The following is a 21,266-nucleotide window of genomic DNA, read 5'->3' on the forward strand; positions in this document are numbered from 1 at the left end:
CTTGGAGATGAGAGCTGTCCTTTTGTCGTTGCTAGACTTTCAGAACATCATCCCTCCAAGGACTATTGCTATTCACACTGACAACATGTCAGCAGTCTGGTACATAAACAAGCAAGGAGGAACCCATTCGTACCCTCTGCAGAGAGGTCATGAGGGTCTGTGAATGGATGATTTCTTCAAATCGCTTTCATCTTGCAACATCTGTACCGGGGAAATCCAGCATATTAGCAGACAGGCTCAGTAGGTCTATTCTTATTCCTCATCAGTGGTCCTTCAATCAGTCAGTAGTGAATGAGATATTTGACCGTTGGGGGTCTACCCTGCTGTGACCTTTTTGTATCCCCTTGCAACAACAAATGCAGCAGTTTCTTCGCTCTGATCCCCCCCCTCAGGTGGTTCCCTGAGGGATGCTCTGGTCCACGATTGGCCTCTGGGACTCCTGTATGCCTATCCTCCCCCCTTCTTTGATTCCAAGATTTCCTCAGAAAGCCAAACAGTTGGAGTACAGTGATCCTCATTGCCCCCTTTTGGTCTCATCAGGTGTAATTACTTTTTCTCTGGTCTCATCTCAAACATCCTCTCCATGGGTGCTGGAACCCAAACCGGACCTCCTTTCTCACACGATGTTAGGACTCCTTCCCAAGCTTTCCACTCTCAGGTTAACTGCATGGTTTCTTCAGTTCCTACGATTGCTAGAGGATCCAGGTTTTCCTCTCTGGTTAAAACTATACTTCTGGCCTCTCAGAAAGCATCTACTAAGAAGGTATACAAGAGTAAGTGGAACAGGTTTTCCATTTGGACAGTCAGCAGTCACACTGATCCCTTCTCAGCTCCGATTCCCTCTAATCTGTCATTATTTTTTTACTTTTTGTACAAGCAAGGTTCTAGTTTTGCTACCATTAAACTTCATTTAGCGGCCATTTCCAATTTCTATTCAGGATTACCTTCAGGGCCTATTGCTTCTACAAAGTTATGTAAAGCCTTCATGAAAGATGTGTTTTTTCTGAGGCCTCCTATCAAAGATCCTCCTCCTCCTCCATGGGATGTCACTGTGGTTCTGCAAGCCTTGACCCAGAGTCCTTTTGAACCTGCTAAGGATTGTGACTTGAAATTTTTGTCATGGAAATCCGTTTTTCTTGTTGCCATTACATCAGCAAAAAAGGTATCTGAGTTGCAAGCACTCTCTTCCAAGCATCCCTATATCATTTTTCACAAGGATTGGGTTTCCTTTTGTACTAACCCTTCTTTCATGCAAAAGGTGGCTACCTCTGTCAGTATCAACCAGTGCATTCAATTACTGGTCGTCTTTCCTAATTATTCTAACAAAGGGGAATGAATACCTTTTGCATTCCTTAGATGTTCACACGCAGCTGGTTCTTCCTCCATAGGACAAAGCAGTCCAGAAAGTTGGAGCAGTTATTTGTTTCTTTTTCTCCTAATCATAAATGTCAAGCTGTTTCAAAAGTGGCTATAGCAAAGTGGATTATTAACTGTAGTTCCTTTGTTTATGAAAAGAATGGTTGGCAGTTGCTCAGTTGCTTAGTCCTCCAAAAGCTCATTCAACAAACTCCATTGCTACGTCAGCTGCTTTTTCTTCTGATATCCCCATTGATGACATTTGCGCTGCAGCCACTTGGTCTAATTCTCATAACTTTGTGTCTCACTATAAATTAGATGTCTTGTCCAGGAGCAGGACGTCCTTTGGTTCATGTGTGCTTTGGCGTATCCTTCCTTGAGACCACCAAAGAAATTATGTAGCTAGGGACTCTGAGCCATACGTGAAGCAGAATGAGGAGGACAACATCAGATCTATTAGTTATGTTCTTACCATAATGTGGTATTTGTGTTGTGTTGTCCTCTTCTGATTCTACTTCACCTTCCTGCCCAGCCACCCCCCTCCAAATTGGATGGGGTTCTAGAGGATCTAGATAGCTTCTGTTGGAACTTTGGTTCCAGGTTGAGGTCCTGGTCATCTTTTCTTCTCTTTCTTGACTTATGGGGGGTAGCAAACTTGATCTGAGGAGGTTGGGCTAGAGGTAGAGGATTATGAGTAGGGGAGGAGTTTGAGCCTGGAAGCTAAAGTCTGTGAGAGGTGGCCAAGTCAAATCCAAGAACCATATGTGAAGCCGAATGAGAAGAGACAGATACCAAGTTATGGTAAATACATAACTAATAATTTTGGTCAGCTCATCTTGAACTGACTGACAGTTTAGGCATGTGCGTGGTGCTCTTAAAAAGTTGAAGTCTGGCTTGCTGTTAATAGCCTTGGCAGGATATAAGCCATATAGCTTTAGGGTACTGCAGCAGAGATCATTTGAACATCTCCTTTTGTGTAAGCTTTACTTACACAACTGTACTTTACAATGACCAGCTCACAAGGAAGTACATGTAAAAAAAAAAGCGTGAGCAAACTTGTGGGGAGAGGCTTCTCGCATACAGATTCATCTAGTGAAAGAAGCAGATGGTTGTCAGTAATCATTAAGCAGTTGTTACATTGCCACTGGGTGCCTGTTGCTGTCAGGCTGGCTCCAGATTGTGTGGGACACTGCAACCTCTTGGCTAGTGTCTGGTGTAGGGAAGGTGGATTAAATATTAATTAGGAGAGAAGGGAGATACGACTTACTAGTGAAGTAAGATAGAACAGTAGAGAGAAAGGTGTAAAAAGTGAAGCATAAGTTAAGTATGGGAAGTATAGTTTAATCAGAAGTAGTCACGCAAGTGTCATAGAGTGGCTTATCAGGTCCAGCTTAATTGATGTAACTAGAGAATTACATTTAAAGTCAGGATAGGCGTTTATAATTCCAAGTGTGACCCGGTATACACAGCAAAGGAGTGGCAACACAATGAGTAGCTGAAGCTGTGATGAAATTATGGTATACATTATTTAGTTGAAACTTGATTTGTGCACATGATCGTTTACTCGACTTTAACCAATGAAAGTGACAAGCTCGTTTGTGCGTAAATGTCGAAAACAGATAGTGGAATGTTTAAAATGTTTGTTTCGCTTTTTTCTATCACCAGGAAAGCATGTTTTTAGTGCATCTTGAACATAACACTCCAGCTGTGCACCCGTAACTAGTCTGTTGCTTCCGTTAGCAAAATGACTTGTTTCCCACATGAAAACACTTTAGAAATAGAGACGTCACCCACATGATCACACTCGGCATGTACAAATACCATAATCCACAACGAACGAACATAGAACAGTGAACAGACTAAAAAGAACAATACTGTGCAACTAGTTTGACAAATCCCCTGGGTGTGAATTCATTTCTCTTGCACAGCAGTCTCTCAAAAGCAGCTTCCTTATCCATCAAGCGCTTTAGTTTAGATGAAGGTAGGCATAGGAGATGTCTACTTCTGAGGTCCTCAACATGGTTTTGTTCCAGTTGTATTGCATGGAGAACATCAAGCAAATAGTGTTTTCTTGCCCATCAAGCTACGTAGTCTCTTATGCCATCCCTTGACAGCATTTTGACTACGAGGGTACCCTATTTCACATGTATCATGCTGATTCCAAAACGTACTATCAAACACGGGTGGCAGTCTCTCTGATGTTGTACCACACTTGCCATACCTCCGTGGCCTTCCATATATTTGTTTCCTTAAAAAATGTGCAAAGTGATTTAGCATTTTCTGGCATGTCATTTTCAATATCTGCAAATGTATCATCAATATCTGTAGGTGAAACAAACGCTAAAGCAGGTATTTCTTTACATAATAATGAGAACTCAACGTTACTGCCAAACTCGGAAACTAAGTGCAATCTCTCTATGTTCCGCCAGATAATCTGGCAAAAATGGAACCAACACCCTTAGCAGTAGTACTCAAGTGTTTCTTAGTTGAATTCGCAGCCGCACATTCAAAGTCGGTGAGAACCATGTTAGGCAATGGCTGTAAATCATGCAATGCACACAATTCCAGTATCAGACTCCAAAACATATCGTAGCATTCTTCACTATTACTAGGTAAAATGCCATAAAGTACTGGTGCAACCGTCTTAGTATAGTCCAATGCACAATGAATGCTGTATACCTGTTTGTTTTCTGTGGTACTTATTGGAAATGTACCATCAGCAAGTACATACTCCAGAAGCACACAACATTCTTAAGTTATCAACAGTTGTAATAACAACTATACACTTGTTTTGCACCAAATCGACACCATGTTTTATTCATAGGTTCATAGGCTCATAGGTTCATACTAGGCTATCTGCCCAAGGGCATTTATAAGCCTAGCCCAGAGTTTTGTGGCTTTCGCCACCCCTTTAGTTTGAAGGATACTATGCCCATTATTTTGCTGTGCCTCTGTCAAGCAGTGACACTGAGGTAATCCCTGGGGTATACCTGCGATCTCCCATCCATTGGTCAGGATTTCTCTTGAACAAAGCCAGCGAGGTGCTCTGCCTCACATGTACCGGGATTTTGTTCCACAGCATAGGGAGTCTCTGGGTGATGAATCTGTCCCTCCAGCATGTCCTATTAATAACCGTGTTAAGGTTTAAGTCTCGTGCCCTTGTAGTTCTGATGGATTTAGATTTTTTGAGGTGAAGCATGTTCATCAATTCCGGGTTGGACATGGCCTTGTATGTCAGGCACAGGTCACCTCTGAGCAGACGGTAAGCGACTGAATAGAGCTGGAGTTCCTTCAGTCGGGCAGCATAAGACATATTTTTGAGACCCTTTATCCTTTTGGTGAGGAACTTTTGGGGCCTATTATGAAGGAACTTCTTTTTATAGGCGGCATGTCTGGTGTTAACTCGGTTAGTGACCGTAAATCCTTAAATTTTTTTACTTTGTTTATACCTAAACCTGCTGACAGTTTGCTTTAGGGCTGCTGTATTGGATAATCCATTAATGACAGCAGTAGAGGTTGTGGCCAACACTTCAGAGAAAATTTTGCAAGGGTCCTCTCTGGAGTGTTCCGCACGCCGTTTGAGATGATCCCTTACTTTGAAAACCTCACTTTGCAAAATATCTGGGGCATGATGGTGTGCATTACTTTTAAATAACTTAAACCCATCAGCATGACATTCTGTAACACATTGACCTTTACATCTACTCTTATTCTTCCATATGCAACACCAGTACTGTTTAAGCTCTACAGACTTTTCCAAATACAACTGGTAACCGTCCACAAGTAATTCCGTCCTTTTTGTGTCCTTGATGTAGTATACACATTGTTTAATGTGCCAGGCACATAGTCCTGAACACCAGCTTCATCTACCTGTAATAATACATTAATAAGTACCAATAAACATCAGTGTGCATTATAAAGCATCCAAGAAATGCATATGTCAGCTGTATTTACCTGCATTTTGTACTCAGTTATTTCCAATACCTCCGATAACCCAAACTGAGATGATAATGATCTTGATTTATATTCCACACTATCAAAACTACCACTTTTACAGGTCGAGGACACTTATTCACACATGTATGTATGCGAGATTCAGAATTCGGCAGGTAATTATGCATTATTAGTCATGCGACCTCCCACTAATGATGCAACTGTAACAGCGAATTCTACTTTCCTCGATGTGGGATATGCGAATTATGCATGTGCGAAATGAGTGTCATTCGCGGTTGATATTATTCGAACATTATTTTTTTGAGTTAAGCAAAGTTTGAAAATGTACTTTCGATTATAGCACGATCGAACAATCCATCTACGAACAAATGAATGTATACCGAAATTAGAGTTACTAGTTTAAGAGGGTGGTATATGGTTAAGGCACAGTGTTTGATTCTCACCTTTGGAAGGGGAAGTTCACTAGGCTTAAAGTAGTCCACAAGGGCAGCTAGCTAATATTTACGCATGAATCGACAGTAAAGGCAGGCTCAGCATCTGGTTTTCAAACATTGTAGTGGCTAAGCAAGCAGCATGGCACTAATTCCACAACAGTAGAGTTGTATCTCAGTGAGTCACTGACCCAAAATGGGGAACAGACCAGAAGCTTGAAATCATAGTGAATCAGTAGCAATAGTTTAAAAATACAGTATTACAGCAGAAGCACAGTTTATGAATACAATATGATGCCCAGTAAACGATCTAGTGCCAGAACAGCAAAGAGTTTCTTATATTGCAGTCAGCAGAAAATGGTGATGCAAAACCAGTAAAGGCAGAAGCATCAACTTTCGGTATACTGGAGGCAACAACTGTTAATTTAGCTCATATGTGAGCAGACAAGTAAAAGTAATGAGTCGTTTTCCAGATTACTGCAGTGAGTAGCAATTTGGACTTGTCACAACAGACAGTAAATGAAATGGGAGCATAGTGTACAGTATGCCTAGAGAAATAGCAGAACTCTACTAAATGTGTGGGGTCACTGTGTGCAGGTGTACTCGCTAGCTACTGTCCGTACGTCTGCACAGCTTTGCACATGTGTCTGCAGCTCTGTGTAGCTGTGCTTATTTGAATATTGTGTATAGCTCTGCGTAGTTGTGTTTAGTTGAATATTATTTACATTACAAGAGAGACTGTGTAGCACACACTTCCAAAATTAAAATATCTATTGTAGATTTTTCTTACAAAAACAGGTGATATGAGCACTTGACTATCAAAAATGGTTCTCTGCTGTGCATGGCTAAAGAAAAAAGAGAGTTTTAAGTTCATGGAGAGGTGCTGCTGACAGCTTTACTTTGTGATCACTGAGAAAGTGTCATGCATTACATCAGTGTAATGAATATGCTGTCCAGCAGCTGGCTTCCATCCTGTATTCATGGATCACAATGAGGGGTAGAGTAGCATACATTGCGCATTCAAGGATCTGCTGTTAAGGTGAATACCTGAGATACTTAGCCTAGTACCTACCTATGAACCTATCAGCCCAAGGGCCTACGTAAGCCTAGCCAAGAAGGTTCCCTGGCTTATGCCACCCAAGAAAGTTATTTTCCTGTGCCACTGTTGAGCAGAGACACAGAAGTGATCCCCGGGGTGTATTTCCTATTTCCCATCCACTCATCAAGATTTTTCTTGGAGTGCTAATGAAGAACTTTGCATGACATAGATGGGTAGCCTGTTCCAGAGTATGGGAAGTCTCTGGGACAGGAATCTATCCCTCCAGCATGTCCTGTTTATTGTGGTGACAAGGTTTAGGTCCCTAGAGCATGTAGCTCGGAGGGATTGGGATTTCTTTAGATGTTCGTGTTTCACTGTTTCAGTCATGACTGTAGGGTTCTCCCCTGCCGGCAGGCAGTCCTCGGTCGGCCAGAATCCCAAAGTCTGGGTCCGGCTTCGGCTGCTCAGCCATGCTCCCTGACGTTAGAGCGCCAGGAGTACAAAGCTGGCAGCCGACGCCATGTTCTCCAGTCTTTCTTGCCGTGCGGTGATAGCAGTTCGCAAGTGCCGGTCGGCTGACTCCTGACAATTTTTTCTAAACGTACTTCAGTCCAAAGACTTTCTTCTCCTACTCAAAGCTAAGTACCCGTTGAAACTTTTTTCTTGCTCCAGTCCGATGTCAGAAAAAGTTAATAATTGTATTTCATGTGGGAAGCAAATACCTCATAAGGATTTTCATTCTTACTGTATTCCTTGCTTAGGCCCTGACCACGACGTAGCTATTTGTCAGTTTTGTGCTAGATTCAATCAACGTACGATTAAACGAAGGTACGATTTTGCATTTCATTACTTCGGTAGGCGTTTTAATTACAAAATGTCGTCGGATACGGTTCCGGCTAACGGAGTTCACAAACGAAGCAAGGATAAAGACAGGCCTCGAAGGTCCAAATCAGATGATATTGTACAAGCAGAGCCAGCTTCAGGTTCGGCCGTCGTCAGTGAGGCGCTTTTGCAGCCCCTGTTGTCGGCCATTTCGGAACCAATGGCCGAAACGGACTCCCACGAGGAGCCAACTAGGCCTTTGAATATTTCTGTTGCAGGACCTTCGGACAATGCTCCTTCGGATGGGTCCGGAGCCGCTGTGCAGGTACCGGCTTCCGAAGGGGTTTTCAGGCCTACTCAGCTTCTAATAAAGGCAAAGCCAAAGACAAAGGCAAAGACTCCTTCCAAATCAAAGACTGCAGCCCAGGCCTCTTCTGATCCGGCACCCAAGTCTCAGAAACAGTTACTCAAGATGGCTGAGGACTTACTTACTATGATTAGGGGTTCTCATCCCCCTCCAGATAAAAGGCCAAGGCAGGAAGTGTATTATGACTCCTGTGATCAGGCTTCTGTTTCTTCAGTTTCTTCTTCTGACCAGGAATATTCTTTCCCTCCTTATGAGGATTCTGATGCTGAGGAATCCATTCCTTCAGCTTCTCCCCCTGAGGATTTCTCTTTTGGGGAAACTTTGCATGAAATAAGGGAACATTTTCACTGGGAAGGACAGGAGTACTCAGAATCTAAGAAAAGACTAAGGGATTTTCTTCTTCTTCCCCAACATAGACCCCTGGCTATTCCTCCTATTTTGGATATTGTGGATGATGCTTTTTCGGAGGCTAACTTAACTCCTGACTCTTTTCCTCCAGCTCCTGTTAAGCCAGACAGATATTATAGGGTTCCTGATTCCCACCAGTTTTTATACAAGAATCCTACTGCTGATCCTGAAACCATTTCTCATGGTCCTAAGGGGGTTAAGGCCGCTTCTGCTAAAAACCCCATTCCCACTGAGAAGGATTCCAGATCTTTAGAAAGATGGGGCAAAAAGTGTACACTTCTGCTACTTTATCTATTAGGGCTTTAAACTGTCAGTTTCATATGCTGAAATACCAGCAGTTTCTTCTGTCTGTTTTAAAACAAAAGCTAACTTCCATTTCTGCCTGTGCAGATGATAAGGAATTACATGACTTAATGCATGCCACTGAAAAAGTTGGGAAGCATGGTTTACACTGTGGATTTGATGCCTTGGAGGCTTCTTGTAGGGCTGCTGCCTCTGGCACAGTCATTAGAAGGCATGCGTGGTTAAAGGAACAAAACTTGCCAGATCAAGTAAAAGCTAAATTATTGGATGCTCCTGTTCAGCATAATGTTTTGTTTGGATCTAAAGCTGAAGAGGTGATAAAGAAGATGGAGGACAAGGCAAAATCCATGCAAACGGTTAAAGATTTCTTACAAGTACAGCCACCCAGATTTAGTAGGAATTGGCCTACAAAAAATTGGTCCTTTCCCAATTCAGACAGGCCTCAGAGGGGTAGATACAGACGCTCCCGAGGAAGACCTCAAATGGAAGCCTCTTATAGACCAAGACAGTGGACTGCTTCCACCCCTAGGGGAGGAGAGGACAGGTCACAAGCTCATAGAAAACAGACTCAATGACTCCCTCTGTTGGGCTGCAGGAACTTCTTGCCTGGAAGCCCCTCTCTGAGGAAAACTTTCTCTTTTTCACCTAAATTGGACTCATATAACCCAAGACAAGTGGGTTCTGGATGTGGTTTCAAGAGGTTACAAATTCCATTTTCATACCCTACCAAGACCAAGCGGATGGCCAGATCTTCCAAAACATCAATGGTTAGAGGCCTTAAATCAGGTGGAAGCTCTCTTGGCTATGAAAGCCATAGAACTGGTTCCACTTTCAGAGATGGGACAAGGTTTTTACTCAAGGCTCTTTCTAGTCCCCAGAAAGTTAAATTCATGGAGACCCATTCTGGATCTGTCAGTCTTGAACACTTTTCTCGAGATACCAAAATTCAAGATGCTTTACTCTACAGCAGCTACTTCCAATGCTGACCAAAGATGCATGGATGGTAACTTTGGATTTAAAGGAGGCATATTTACACATTCCCATCAGGAAGGAATGCAGAAAATACCTCTGGTTCAAGGCCGGATCGAGGCACTATCAATTCTCTGCGCTGCCCTTTGGATTGTCTACTGCACCCAGGGTCTTCACCAAATGCCTGGCTCCATTAGTAGCTTATTGCAGACTCAAGGGAATTCAAATTTACCCTTATCTGGACGACTGTCTTATTCAGGCAAACAGCAGGGATGTCTTACTCCAGCATCTAGAATTTGTTCAGAATCTTCTCAGGTTCCTGGGACTCACTGTAAACATAAAAAAGTCAAATTTGACACCCTCACAACAGATAACTTTTCTGGGTGCTCTTCTAAACACAACAACCCAGACTGCATTTCTGACGTACGAAAAACAATTACAGCTGGCTTCAACTTTCAAAACCTTGGCAACATTAACTCAGCTATCTGCAAGGAAATTCCTGCAGGCTTTGGGTTACATGGCCTCCTGCATCCTTCTCTTACCATATGCAAGACTACATACGAGGAAAATACAGTGGTACCTAAAGAGTGTATGGTCTCAGCATTGCCACAGTTTGGACATACAGATCACCGTCCTGCCTTGTCTTCAAAAGCAATTCCTTTGATGGTCCAAGGCATGTACTCAAAACAAAGGGAAGGCCTTCAGTCTGCCTCCAGCCAGTCAGATACTAACCACGGACGTCTCGGATTATGCATGGGGAGCCCATTTGCAAGGCAACTGTCTGCAGGGCCTTTGGACAAAGGATCAGAAGCACCTGCATATCAATTTAAAGGAAATGTTAGCCATTCTGAACGCTCTATTGGCCTTCAGGAATCTTCTACAACCAGGACAACTACTGATACGGACAGACAACACCACAGTTATGTGGTACATAAACAAGCAAGGGGGAATCACATTCCTATCCCCTTTGCAGACTAGCCATGAATCTATGGAACACAGCTCTGGCTTACAAACTGGACCTTCAAGCTCAGTTCCTACCAGGGAAGCAAAACATCCTGGCAGACAGTCTGAGCAGGAACCTGTCAGACCCACACGAATGGATGCTGGACACCAAAATATTCAAGATAATTACAGCAGTCTGGAGATGTCCTCACATAGACCTCTTTGCATCCCACCTCAATCATCAACTACAGATTTTTTGCACAAGGACATTCCACGAACTAGCTTGGAAACTGGATGCACTATCATTCAGTTGGAGAAACCTCTCTGGGTATGCCTTCCCGCCTCTACCTCTTCTTCCACGGGTGTTATTAAAGATCAAACAGGACAGGTCCAAGATGATAATTTTACTGGCCCCAAATTGGTCTCGACAGTTTTGGTACCCAACTCTAAAAACCTTTCTCTGGAGCCCCCTTGGGTTTTACCTCAGACTCCGAACCTTCTGTCCCAACACCAGGGTCAAGTTCTACACTCCCATGTCAAAACTCTCAGCCTGGCTGCCTGGTTAATCCAGGGTCTATGAATCATTCTCTCCTACCCAAGCAGATTATGGATGTCATTTTAGAAGCCAGACGTCCTAGCACTGGAAAATGTTATGCAGGAAAATGGAAACGATTTTGCACCTGGATGCAGGCTCAGGATTCGGATCCTCTTATTCCTAACATTCCTCTGATTTTACTTTATCTGACAGACCTCTTACATAAGGGTCTTTCTTTTTCTTCCATAAAGATACATGCCTCTGCTATTTCTGCTCATTATAATGCAGACCCCCCAATCTTTTCCCACCAGCTCATGAGACAGTTTCTCAGAGGAGCTAAGAACTTAAGGCCCCCTAGATTTCCACCCATTCCTGCCTGGGATCTCAACTATGTTTTGGAAAAACTCACCTTACCTCCTTTTGAGCCTGCTGCCACATCTGACATCAAGTTTTTATCTTGGAAGACAGCCATCCTGTTAGCTATGACCTCTGCCAGGAGAGTTTCGGAGTTGCAAGCTCTCATAGCTGTGGAACCTTATATTATTTTTCACCAAGACAGGGTGTCTTTAAGGACTAATCCTACTTTTCATGTGTAAGGTGGTTTCCAAAGTGGCTTTAAGTCAAACTATTCACCTGCCAACTTTTTTCCCCAGCCCTCAAAATAGGGGGGAAAGGATCTTGCATTCCTTGGATGTACACAGACAACTACGTTTTTACCTGGACAGAACCAAGGACATCAGGAAATCAGAGCAATTGTTTGTTTCTTATGCTTTAAGTTCCCAAGGTAAAGCCATTTCAAAACAGACCATTTCTAAATGGATTGCTCATGGAATCAGATTTTGTTATCCACACCATGGAAAGCAAATCCCAGGGAGTATAAGGACTCACTCTACCAGAGCTGCTGCCACTTCAGCTGCCTTCCTCAGGGGAGTTCCTACCAAATACATTTTGGAAGCTGCAACTTGGAGTTCAGTGCATACTTTTTCTAAGCACTACAATCTACCTCTCTACTCTAAGTCTAGGGCAGGCTTTGCTTCTGCAGTCTTGCAGGGCCTTTTAGCCACCCCCTCTACTTTATGACCACCTCCCTTTTCTTCTGCTTTGTGATTCAACCCTACAGTCATGACTGCAGCAGTGAAACACGATGAACATAGTACAGTTGTGTACATTTACCATAAATGTAGATGTTCGAGTGTCTTCACTGTTGCAGTCTGGGTTATCCTCCCTCCTGTCCCTTCTTATTTTTTCTTTTGTGTGGTTCCCTTCTTCACCCTTCTTCTGAGGTGTATTTCAAAGGGTATGGGATTTTACTCATTTTGGAACACCTGACATCTGGGGAAAGAAAAACTGGAGAACATGGCGTCGGCTGCCAGCTTTGTACTCCTGGCGCTCTGACGTCAGGGAGCATGGCTGAGCAGCCGACGTCAGACTCAGACTTTGGGATTCTGGCCGACCGAGGACTGCCTGCCGGCAGGGGAGAACCCTACAGTCATGACTGCAACAGTGAAGACACTCGAACATCTACATTTATGGTAAGTGTACACAACTGTACTGTGTAGCATGTCCAACAGCTCTGGGTTTGACAAAGCTTTATATGTTAGGCAGAGATCACCTCGGAGTAGGCGATATGCTACAAGTTTTTTGAGGTGGTCAGTGTAGGGCATTTGTTTAAGGCCAGTAATCCTCTGTGTGAGGTACTTCTGTGGCCTTTCCAGCTGCTGCAGATGTCTTAAGGTACATTCCAAAAGGGGCTTTGTACTCTATAATGGGTCTAATGAGTGTTGAATAGAGGGGAACAGTGACCTCTTTTTTTCCTGGATGAGAACCCTTTTATGATGAGGTGTGCCACATAGGACTTCCTGACTACTGTGGTGATGTGACTATCAAAGGAGAGACTACTGTCCACCTGGGTCTCAAGGTCTCTTATCACGCATTCGTTGTTAAATAGATTGCTGCTTATGTGGTAGTTCATGGGTACAGAGTTTTTACCAAAGGGGATGACACTGCACTTTTTGGCATTGAGCTTGAGGCCATGGCTCTCTCACCAGGCATCTGTCTCAGTGAGGCCCTTCTGTAGGATGTCCACATCATTTGGGAACTTGACTATGACTCTTAGTTTACAGTCATCTGCGAACTTCGGTAGCCATAGGCCTTCTGTGTTAGCCTGTACTTCAGAGAGGTAGATATCAAACTGGAGAGGTCCCAGGACGGAACCCTGTGGTACTCCACTTTTCATTGCTTTGAGGTCAGATTTGGAGTCAGCAACTTTTGCAGTGTGGGTTCTTTCTGTGAGCTAGTTGGCAACCCATCTTGTGATGTAGGGATTTATACCTAGTTTAGTGAGTTTAGCTATAATTCCAGAATGGGGGATGGTGTCGACAGCCTTAGCGAGGTCAAGATAGGCTGCGAGAACCACCTTACCCTCATCTTCGGCTTTCGTGACTGCCTCAACAACGTCGATCAGGTTCAGGAGGCATGATCTGCCTTTCACAAATCCGAACTGGGTGGGATCCAGAGTTTCGAGGTTACCAATGTCTTTGTTTATGAGTTCCACGATGATACGTTCCATGGCCTTGCGGACAATGCTCGTCAGGCTAATAGGTCGATAGTTCCCAGGATCAGTGGTGGCTCCCCCTTTGAGGAGTGGGATAACTGTTGCTGTGCACCATTCAGTGGGCACAAAGCTTGATGTGATGCTATTATTGAACATGGTGCTTAAGTGGGGAGCCAGTTCGTTCTGAAGTTCATGTAAAACGCAGCCTGGGATGTTGTCCGGTCCCATGGATGCTGTGTTTTTGGCTTTAGAGAGTGCAGCTTTTACGTGCATAGTGATTACAGGGACTCTGCATTCTTCCTGTATAGATATGGGCCCTTTAGAGCATGAGAGGGGGGTAAAGTTAGCACTGAACCTATCTGCCAGGATGTTGGCAATATCAGTTGGTTCTGTAATTTTCTTGCCTTTGTGCTGTATCTCAGAGCAGATCTGGGTGTTGCCATAGAGATTCTTGACATAGCTATAGAATGCTTTGTGGTTGTCCTTGGAATTAGTGTCGATTTTGTTTTTGTAGCTAGCTTTGGAGGCTCTTATAAGGGATCTCAGCTTCTTACTGAGGCTAACCAGGGAGCTCCTCCACTCATGGAATTTTATTGTCTTTTACAACAGTTTCTTCCTTCTGTTGTACCATTTGTTTATAGCAGGGGACCACCAGATTGGCTTCCTTTTTTTGGAGGATAGCGTCTTGGTTCTGTTTGGGATAGCACGATCCATGCACTTGTGTAAGTGCTTATAGAGTGCATTTGTGTAGGATTCAGCAGTTGTAACTGTATTGCCCATTTGCATGGGTGTCATGAAGTTCACCACTTCTGTCTTAAGAAGCATGAAGTTGGCTTTGGAGAAATTTTTTACTGTGGTTTCCTTAATGGGGGGTGGGGGCAGGATGTGGCTATCAAGGGTGATTTCGCTTATGATCGGACCAACGAGGAGTTGACTTCAGATGTGGAACACCGGTCACTCATGTTGGTAATGACTAGGTCTAAGATATTGTTGCCCCTGGTGGGGGTGTGGATAAGTTGATCCAGGGCATTGGAGTTTTTGAATTCCAGAAAGCGTTGAGCTAAGGAGTTGGTACACAAGTAGTTTTCTCAGTTAATGGTGGGGTAGTTGAAGTCACCCATTATTAGGGTGTTTGGTTGAACCCTAATATTTTCCAGTACATCAAGAAAAGAGGAGTGGGAATCATGGGGCATGGTTGGGGATCTGTAGCAAGCTACAATTTGGATTGCAGTTTTGCCCAGAGTTAGTTGCGCTTGGATAACCTTGGATGCATTATGCTGAGCAACTAGGCTGGAGGTGTGCATATCCTTAATGAATATGGACACACCTCCGCCTTTGGTGTTTCGGTCCAGGTTACATGGCCGAAAAGTGTGGTATGAGTTATAGCCTGGTAGTACAGGGGTGCTCTCTGGAGCCTTGAACCAGGTCTCAGTCACTGCACAGATATCGATCTTCTCCATTTTAAGGAGTGCCTCGAGTGAGTGCATTTTGAGATTTAGACTTCTAGCATTGAGTAGCATTACTCTGTTTTTGCTTGCCTGTTCCTGTTATGGTGGTGAATTTGTTATTTGAACCCTGCCTAAAAAAGGCACTATAGGGGCAGCAAGAGCCTTAGCCAGTATCCGGAATCCCAGGGGTGACAGGTACAGGCCATCTGTGGCAAAGCATTGTGGTCTGTCGACCATGTCATCCCAAGCAGACAGATACTGGATTCCCTTAGAATGACACCAGAAGCTTAGCCATTTGTTGAAATCAATCATTTTGTCCTTGTACTGCGCTGTCATTCTGGACAATGGCAGAATGCTACTCAGGGCTAGGGGCATACCTGCCTGAGCTACAAGATCGGAGAGCTCTTCAATGTCTCTTTTCATGTAGTCCAGGGAGGTACATCTCAGGTCATTCACACCAACATGGACAATGACAGAGTCATATTTGTACTTGTGGAGTGACTTGAGTGCGTGGGTTATGTGGCAGATCCTGGCACCCGACTGACAGTAACCTTCTCCTTGTTTAGCCTGGTGAGTGGGACATCAGTGTGCCTGACTATAGAGTCACCTATGACTAGTGTGTTGGGTATGTTGTTTTGCCTTATTGCCTGTGGTTGAGTGGCACACTGAGTCTCTGGGCTATGTGTCATTTGGGTTGTGTTGGGGGATGGAGATTGCTTGCGTTTCTGCTCTGGAGGTCTCTGTTGCTTAGACAGATTATTATTGAGAGCCTCCGCGAATGTTTTTGTGTTACTGTGTGTGGAGTTTGGTGATGTAGGTTTAGTGAGACTATGTGGTGAATGTGGTGTGGTGCAAAATGTTTACCTTCTCCTCATGGCTGTCAATTTCAGTCTTGGTTGGAGAGAGCTTTTCCTCCAATTTGGCTAGATAAGTGCATCTCTCACTGGTTGTAATGCTGGGTGGTAGGAGGAGAGGATTGTCTGTGTATATGAGGCAATTTCTCCATTGCCTCAATATGCCCAGCTTCATCAGATAGACAGGAGAGAACACTGGGAGCTGACCCTTGGACATGCCTGAATAAAAAACTATTTTCCTCTAGATAAGTGAGGAAAGTGAGTACAAGAGCTGTTTTTCTCTAAGCCAGTGAGAAAAGCAAGTACAAAAACTGTTTTCCTCTAGGTAATGAGGAAGATTGAGTGCTATAGTAATTAGTAGCTTATTTAGTGCTTAGAAGTTCTGAACAAGTGCCGAGCATGAATAAACAAATTTAAGTGCTAAAACTAAGAATCTGTATCTGCACTAGACAAGTTACAGGACAGAAACAAGTGCAAATGCAGGCTTTCGAATCATAAAGTTGAGAGAGATGGAAGATTGCCCAAACGGCCAATAACCACTTGTGCTTTTCTGACACAATGGTACAGCACAGAGCTGCAGAATGTGATTCTGTAAAAGTTTTATTGCTTGCCTTTGACAGGTAATATAGTAATATAAATGTCTTTATTTTGAAATGTGGTCCCAATTTGTATTTGGCACTTCTTCAGAAGTGAAGCAAAATTTGTGTTATGTACAGAAATGTCCAGTTTCTTCTTAATACATTGCTTTTGTGTTGCCTAGTGTGTTGTCAGAATTAATTACAGAAATTAAAATTGTTGCAGGCAAAGTGGTCACAAAAAGAAGTTAAATTCCTATATTGGTTTTCCGGAAGTTCTGGATATGAGGCCTTACATGGATGCAAAAGGTAACTGACATTAATTAGCTTAAATTGTATACATATGAGTGAATGTTCTTGAGTAGGTGTATTCAGAATAAAGGCACATTTATTTGTAGGCTATGTGCAGATATAGCGACATATTCATTAAATTCTATAGTTTGTCGTGTAATTCCATTGGTTGGAAGTTTCTACCACCATTCTATTTTTCTCATGTTCTTTTCCCCAAATTTCTTTTATTAAGTAGTCTTTACAGTAAAAAGTAAAACAACCATGAAGACTAAAACAAAAAAGAAAGAAATAGCAGCAAACAATAACATTATAAGACTTGGTCTGATGATGTCAATTTCCTCAACAGTTGGGTTTAGATCTGACTCAGCTGTTCTTTTAGCTCATGGCCACTGCAAAGCTCTCGAGCTCCTCCCTTACCCATAACGCACCAACATATAACTTACCTCAGATCTCGTTTGCAGCTTTCACATTTGGATGTGGTCACTTTGAGATCTGGAGTGTTTGAGTAGAGTGGGAAAGTAAGTTGATCCTCTTCTTTATTTCCTATAAAAATCTTAAATTTCTTACTGTTTCCTATCACTAGTACCCCTTTTACATGTTTAAAGTAATCTTACCATAGTTGGGAAGGGTTTTCCCTCTTTACATGGTCTTAGTATAATTACAATTACTATTGCTGGTATTTTTGTTTTTTTGCCTTTATCTGTTAGTACAATAAATAAATTAAAAACTTATTTTCTACTGTTTTCCTATTTTCTTCTGTTATTAAAAATGTCTGAAAAGGGTCCATCTGGTTTTAAAAAGTGCCAGAAATGTGGGCACAAGTTGCCTCTCTCTGATGTGCACACCTTGTGTATCTACTGTTTGGGCCAAGACCATTTACAGGTGGATTGTTCCATCTGCAGGGCTTTCAACCCAGGAGCAGTCACGGACAGAAAAAATAAATGAATTCTGAAAGTGCTCTTACCTTCTTCCTTTTTAGAGACTATTTCTTGGGCTCGACCCCACCAAACCTAACCTTCAGGAGCCTTCGGCTACACTTTCAGGACCTTTCTGGATCTTACCTCAGCGCTACCATGGAAAAGACACAGGAAGTACAATCTAAAGACTGCTCCAGCTCAACTGGCATTGGATTCGAAAACTTCTTTTTCGATTCCTAGCATTTTAGATCACAAGCCTTTACCCAAGACCATGTATATCCCCTCCAATGACCGGGTACCCTCTAGAGTACCTTCCCCATATCTTCAGTCCTGCCTGCACTCTAGGTCCCCATTAGTAATTTTTTATTCTTCCAGAAGTCTGAGCAAGGCTGATGTGAACAGAACACTGAGGAAATTTCTCTCTGCGTAGGTACAAATGGGAGTTCTCCTGGCTCCTACCCATTTGGGTCAGGAAGTCCTTGTTTGTACTACTACAACAATCTCAATCTGGCCTATCGTTTCTGAGCTCTTTGATCCAAGTCTCCTGGGCCCATCTGGATCAGATCCGAAGATTTTAGTGTTTTTGGCTTCGAGGCTGTCTTGAATGAGTGAGCAAAAGAAATTAGAAAGACGGTCCAATTATCTGTCTCCTTTGCAGATTCTAAATTGTGTAAATCAGTTGCAAAGGTAACTTTAGTTAGATGGCTGACTGATTGTATATCATTTGTTTACAGCAAGTTGGGTCTGCCCTTACCAAAACCTTTAAGAACCCATTCAGCTAGGTCCATGTAAATTCTTCATTGTTTCTGTCTATAGCTTCCATGGACAACATGTGCGGCTGCAACTTGAGCCAGTCTTTGTTACTCATTACAGACTGGATCGGGTCTCAAGGTGAAGTGCAGCCTTTGGCTCAGCTATGCTCAGAAATATCCTTCCTTAGAGTCCATCTGGGATTTAGGTAGCTGAGAACTCCGTCCTAACTGTTGAGGAGTGAATGAAAATTGACAACATCAGATAAAAAAATTGTGTACTCACCATAATGTTCCATCTGCGTTGTCCATTTTCATTCTTCCTCACCTCCCCTCCTACCAACCCCCCAACCTTTTATCAGTTGATTTCTGGAAGAATGAGAACTTATAAGGACACCACTGTTACTGATGATGAGCTCCAGATAATGGCTTTTTCTGTCAGGGATATTATGATGTTATTTTTTACATTATCTAGCAAGCAAGATCTGAGGTATGTTATGGGTAAGGGAGGAACTTGAGAGCTGTTTAGTGGCCATAAGCTAAAATAACAGCCGAGTCAGATCCAAACCAAACTGTTGAGGAAGAATAAAATGGAGAACACAGAATATCATGATGATTACATAACTTTTTTTCTGGTACTTCTGGTGTTACCATGCTGTGTTGTCAGCAACTTTGTTTTTTTCCTCATTATTCTTGTGAAGTTTTGTATTGTTTGAACCTTGGGTACCCCATGCCTTTGGTTCCTGTATGAGAATAACTTCTTAGATTTAACAACCTAATTTTTCTATATATAACTATTTCTATAAGGCATCTGATTTTAAGGCTTGCTTTTGATTGTCAAAACAATACAGCCATCACAAATAGAGGAATCCAAGACGTTGAGTCTAAAAGCAGACCTGTTTCGGCCCGAAGAGCCTTTATCAATGCAGAAAAACACACTCTCAGTGAACCCCCTTTTATATATGATGCTCATATATTCCCCCAGTAAAAATGTCAAAACGATAAGTGATTCTTATATAAAGAAAGCACCTACACCAGAATATTCAATCACCACAACTGCAACAAAATTATACATACATAATAAGTATAATAAAAATATTTAAAAAATATTTTGAATGCTAACATAGAAAATGAGAAAAGAAATATGATGTTCTGTAGTCCTAGCTCACCTTCATTCTTACATATGGGATCAGAACAGGTCTTCTGCTCCGATTTGGCCTATTTGAAAGCTGGAAGACTTCTGGTTGGCTTGTGGCTAGGTAAGTGTCCCATGGTGCACCAGTACAATCCCCAGATCTCGTTTGCCGCGTCAACAAGTTTGGTTGTGCTTCTCTTTGGCTCTGGCTAAGTGATTGCATTTATTTCCACTTTTACCAAATTTCTTGGCTCTGTTTAGTATAAAACTGTTACTGCTTATAGTAATCAGTTAGCATGGTTATTAGTGTTAGCTTTTACTTGCGCCATTTGGTGCAATTTTTGGCCTTTGGCCCTTTCTAACTTAGTTGGTATCCCATGTACTGTTTTTTTCATAGATTAGTAGTGTAGGCGCCTTTTGCACACTGTTATATTGTGTGTGTTAATGGATAGCTAGAGTTTTTGGCATTTTTCCACTTGTTAATTAGCTGTGTTAATTAGCTTGTTAGCATCGTTGGATTTGCTACTATTAACAGAACTACGTTCTGTTTGTGCTTGGCATAAGCTTGAGTTTTTTGCGCATTCCCACTTATTACTGTGTTTACTGTTAAGTGTGTGATACTTTCTTATTTTCTGGTCTGCTTCAGTTAGAAGACCTTATCTCTTCCTTGCCCAGGCTAGGCCCATTTAAATTAGAGGACCTAGTCCTCCTTCTCCTTTTTCTCTGTGTGCATGTGTCCTCTACTGCAGAATGTCTATAGAGAGTAAGGAGCATAAGCCATCTGGCTTTAAGAAATGTATTAAGTGCTCTCAAAAAATGTCTATAATGGATGGCCACGGTAAAGTACAGTTGTGTACACTTACCGTAAATGTAGATGTTTGAGTGTATTCACTGTTGCAGTCATTACATTTGGAAAATCCTGCCCTCAGTCGGTGTGAATTCCAAAGTCCTAGGTCCTGCATCGGCTGCTGACGCCCCTTCCCTGACATCAGGTCGTCAGGGGTATAAAAGATGTGGCTGACGCCATTTTCTTTAGTTTTTCTTGCCCCAGATGTCAGGTGCCCCCTAAAAGGGTAGCCAAAATATATATATATATATATATATATATATATATATATATATATATAGATATATATATATATAAATACATGCACCAATATAAACTTTACCTTCATCTACAAGCAAATACACCACATAGGTTGTATAAATCAGAGAAGGAAAGATAGGTTCCATCAGAAGAAAGGGGGATGGCGGGTGAGTAACCTGGACTGCAACAGTGAATACACTCAAACATCTACATTTATGGTAAGTGTACACAACTGTACTATGTTCTTCGTGTTTCACTGTTGCAGTCATTACATTTGGGTAGAGTGGAGCTAAACAGCTTTAGGAGCAGCTATGAAGCCCTGCAGAACTGCAGTGGCAAAGCATGCCCTGGATTTAGAGTAGAGTGGAAGATGAAAGTGCTTTGTAAAGGTGTGCACTGAACTCCAAGTAGCAGCCTCTAAAATGTCCTTGGTTGGTACTCCCCTGAGAAAGGCTGCTGAAGTGGCTGCGGCTCTGGTTGAATGTGGCCTGATGCCCTAAGGCACTGACTTGCCATGGTGTAAGTAGCAG

At 42.6% G+C, this 21,266-nt stretch overlaps 1 protein-coding gene across 7 annotated transcripts in view; it reads left to right on the forward strand.

Annotated features, from left to right (window-relative positions):
• USP48 (ubiquitin specific peptidase 48) overlaps positions 1-21,266 on the forward strand; it is a 3,461,715-nt gene that overhangs the window by 970,102 nt on the left and 2,470,347 nt on the right. For all 7 annotated transcript variants that reach the window (XM_044063244.1, XM_044063240.1, XM_044063245.1 and 4 more), the window contains one exon: positions 16,784-16,866. In XM_044063244.1, coding sequence (XP_043919179.1) covers positions 16,784-16,866 — 83 coding nt within the window. The remainder of the gene's footprint in view (positions 1-16,783; positions 16,867-21,266) is intronic.

Source organism: Protopterus annectens, chromosome 2.part1 (assembly GCF_019279795.1).
Source record: "Protopterus annectens isolate FY-2018-M chromosome 2.part1, PAN1.0, whole genome shotgun sequence".
Classification (NCBI taxonomy): domain Eukaryota; kingdom Metazoa; phylum Chordata; order Ceratodontiformes; family Protopteridae; genus Protopterus; species Protopterus annectens.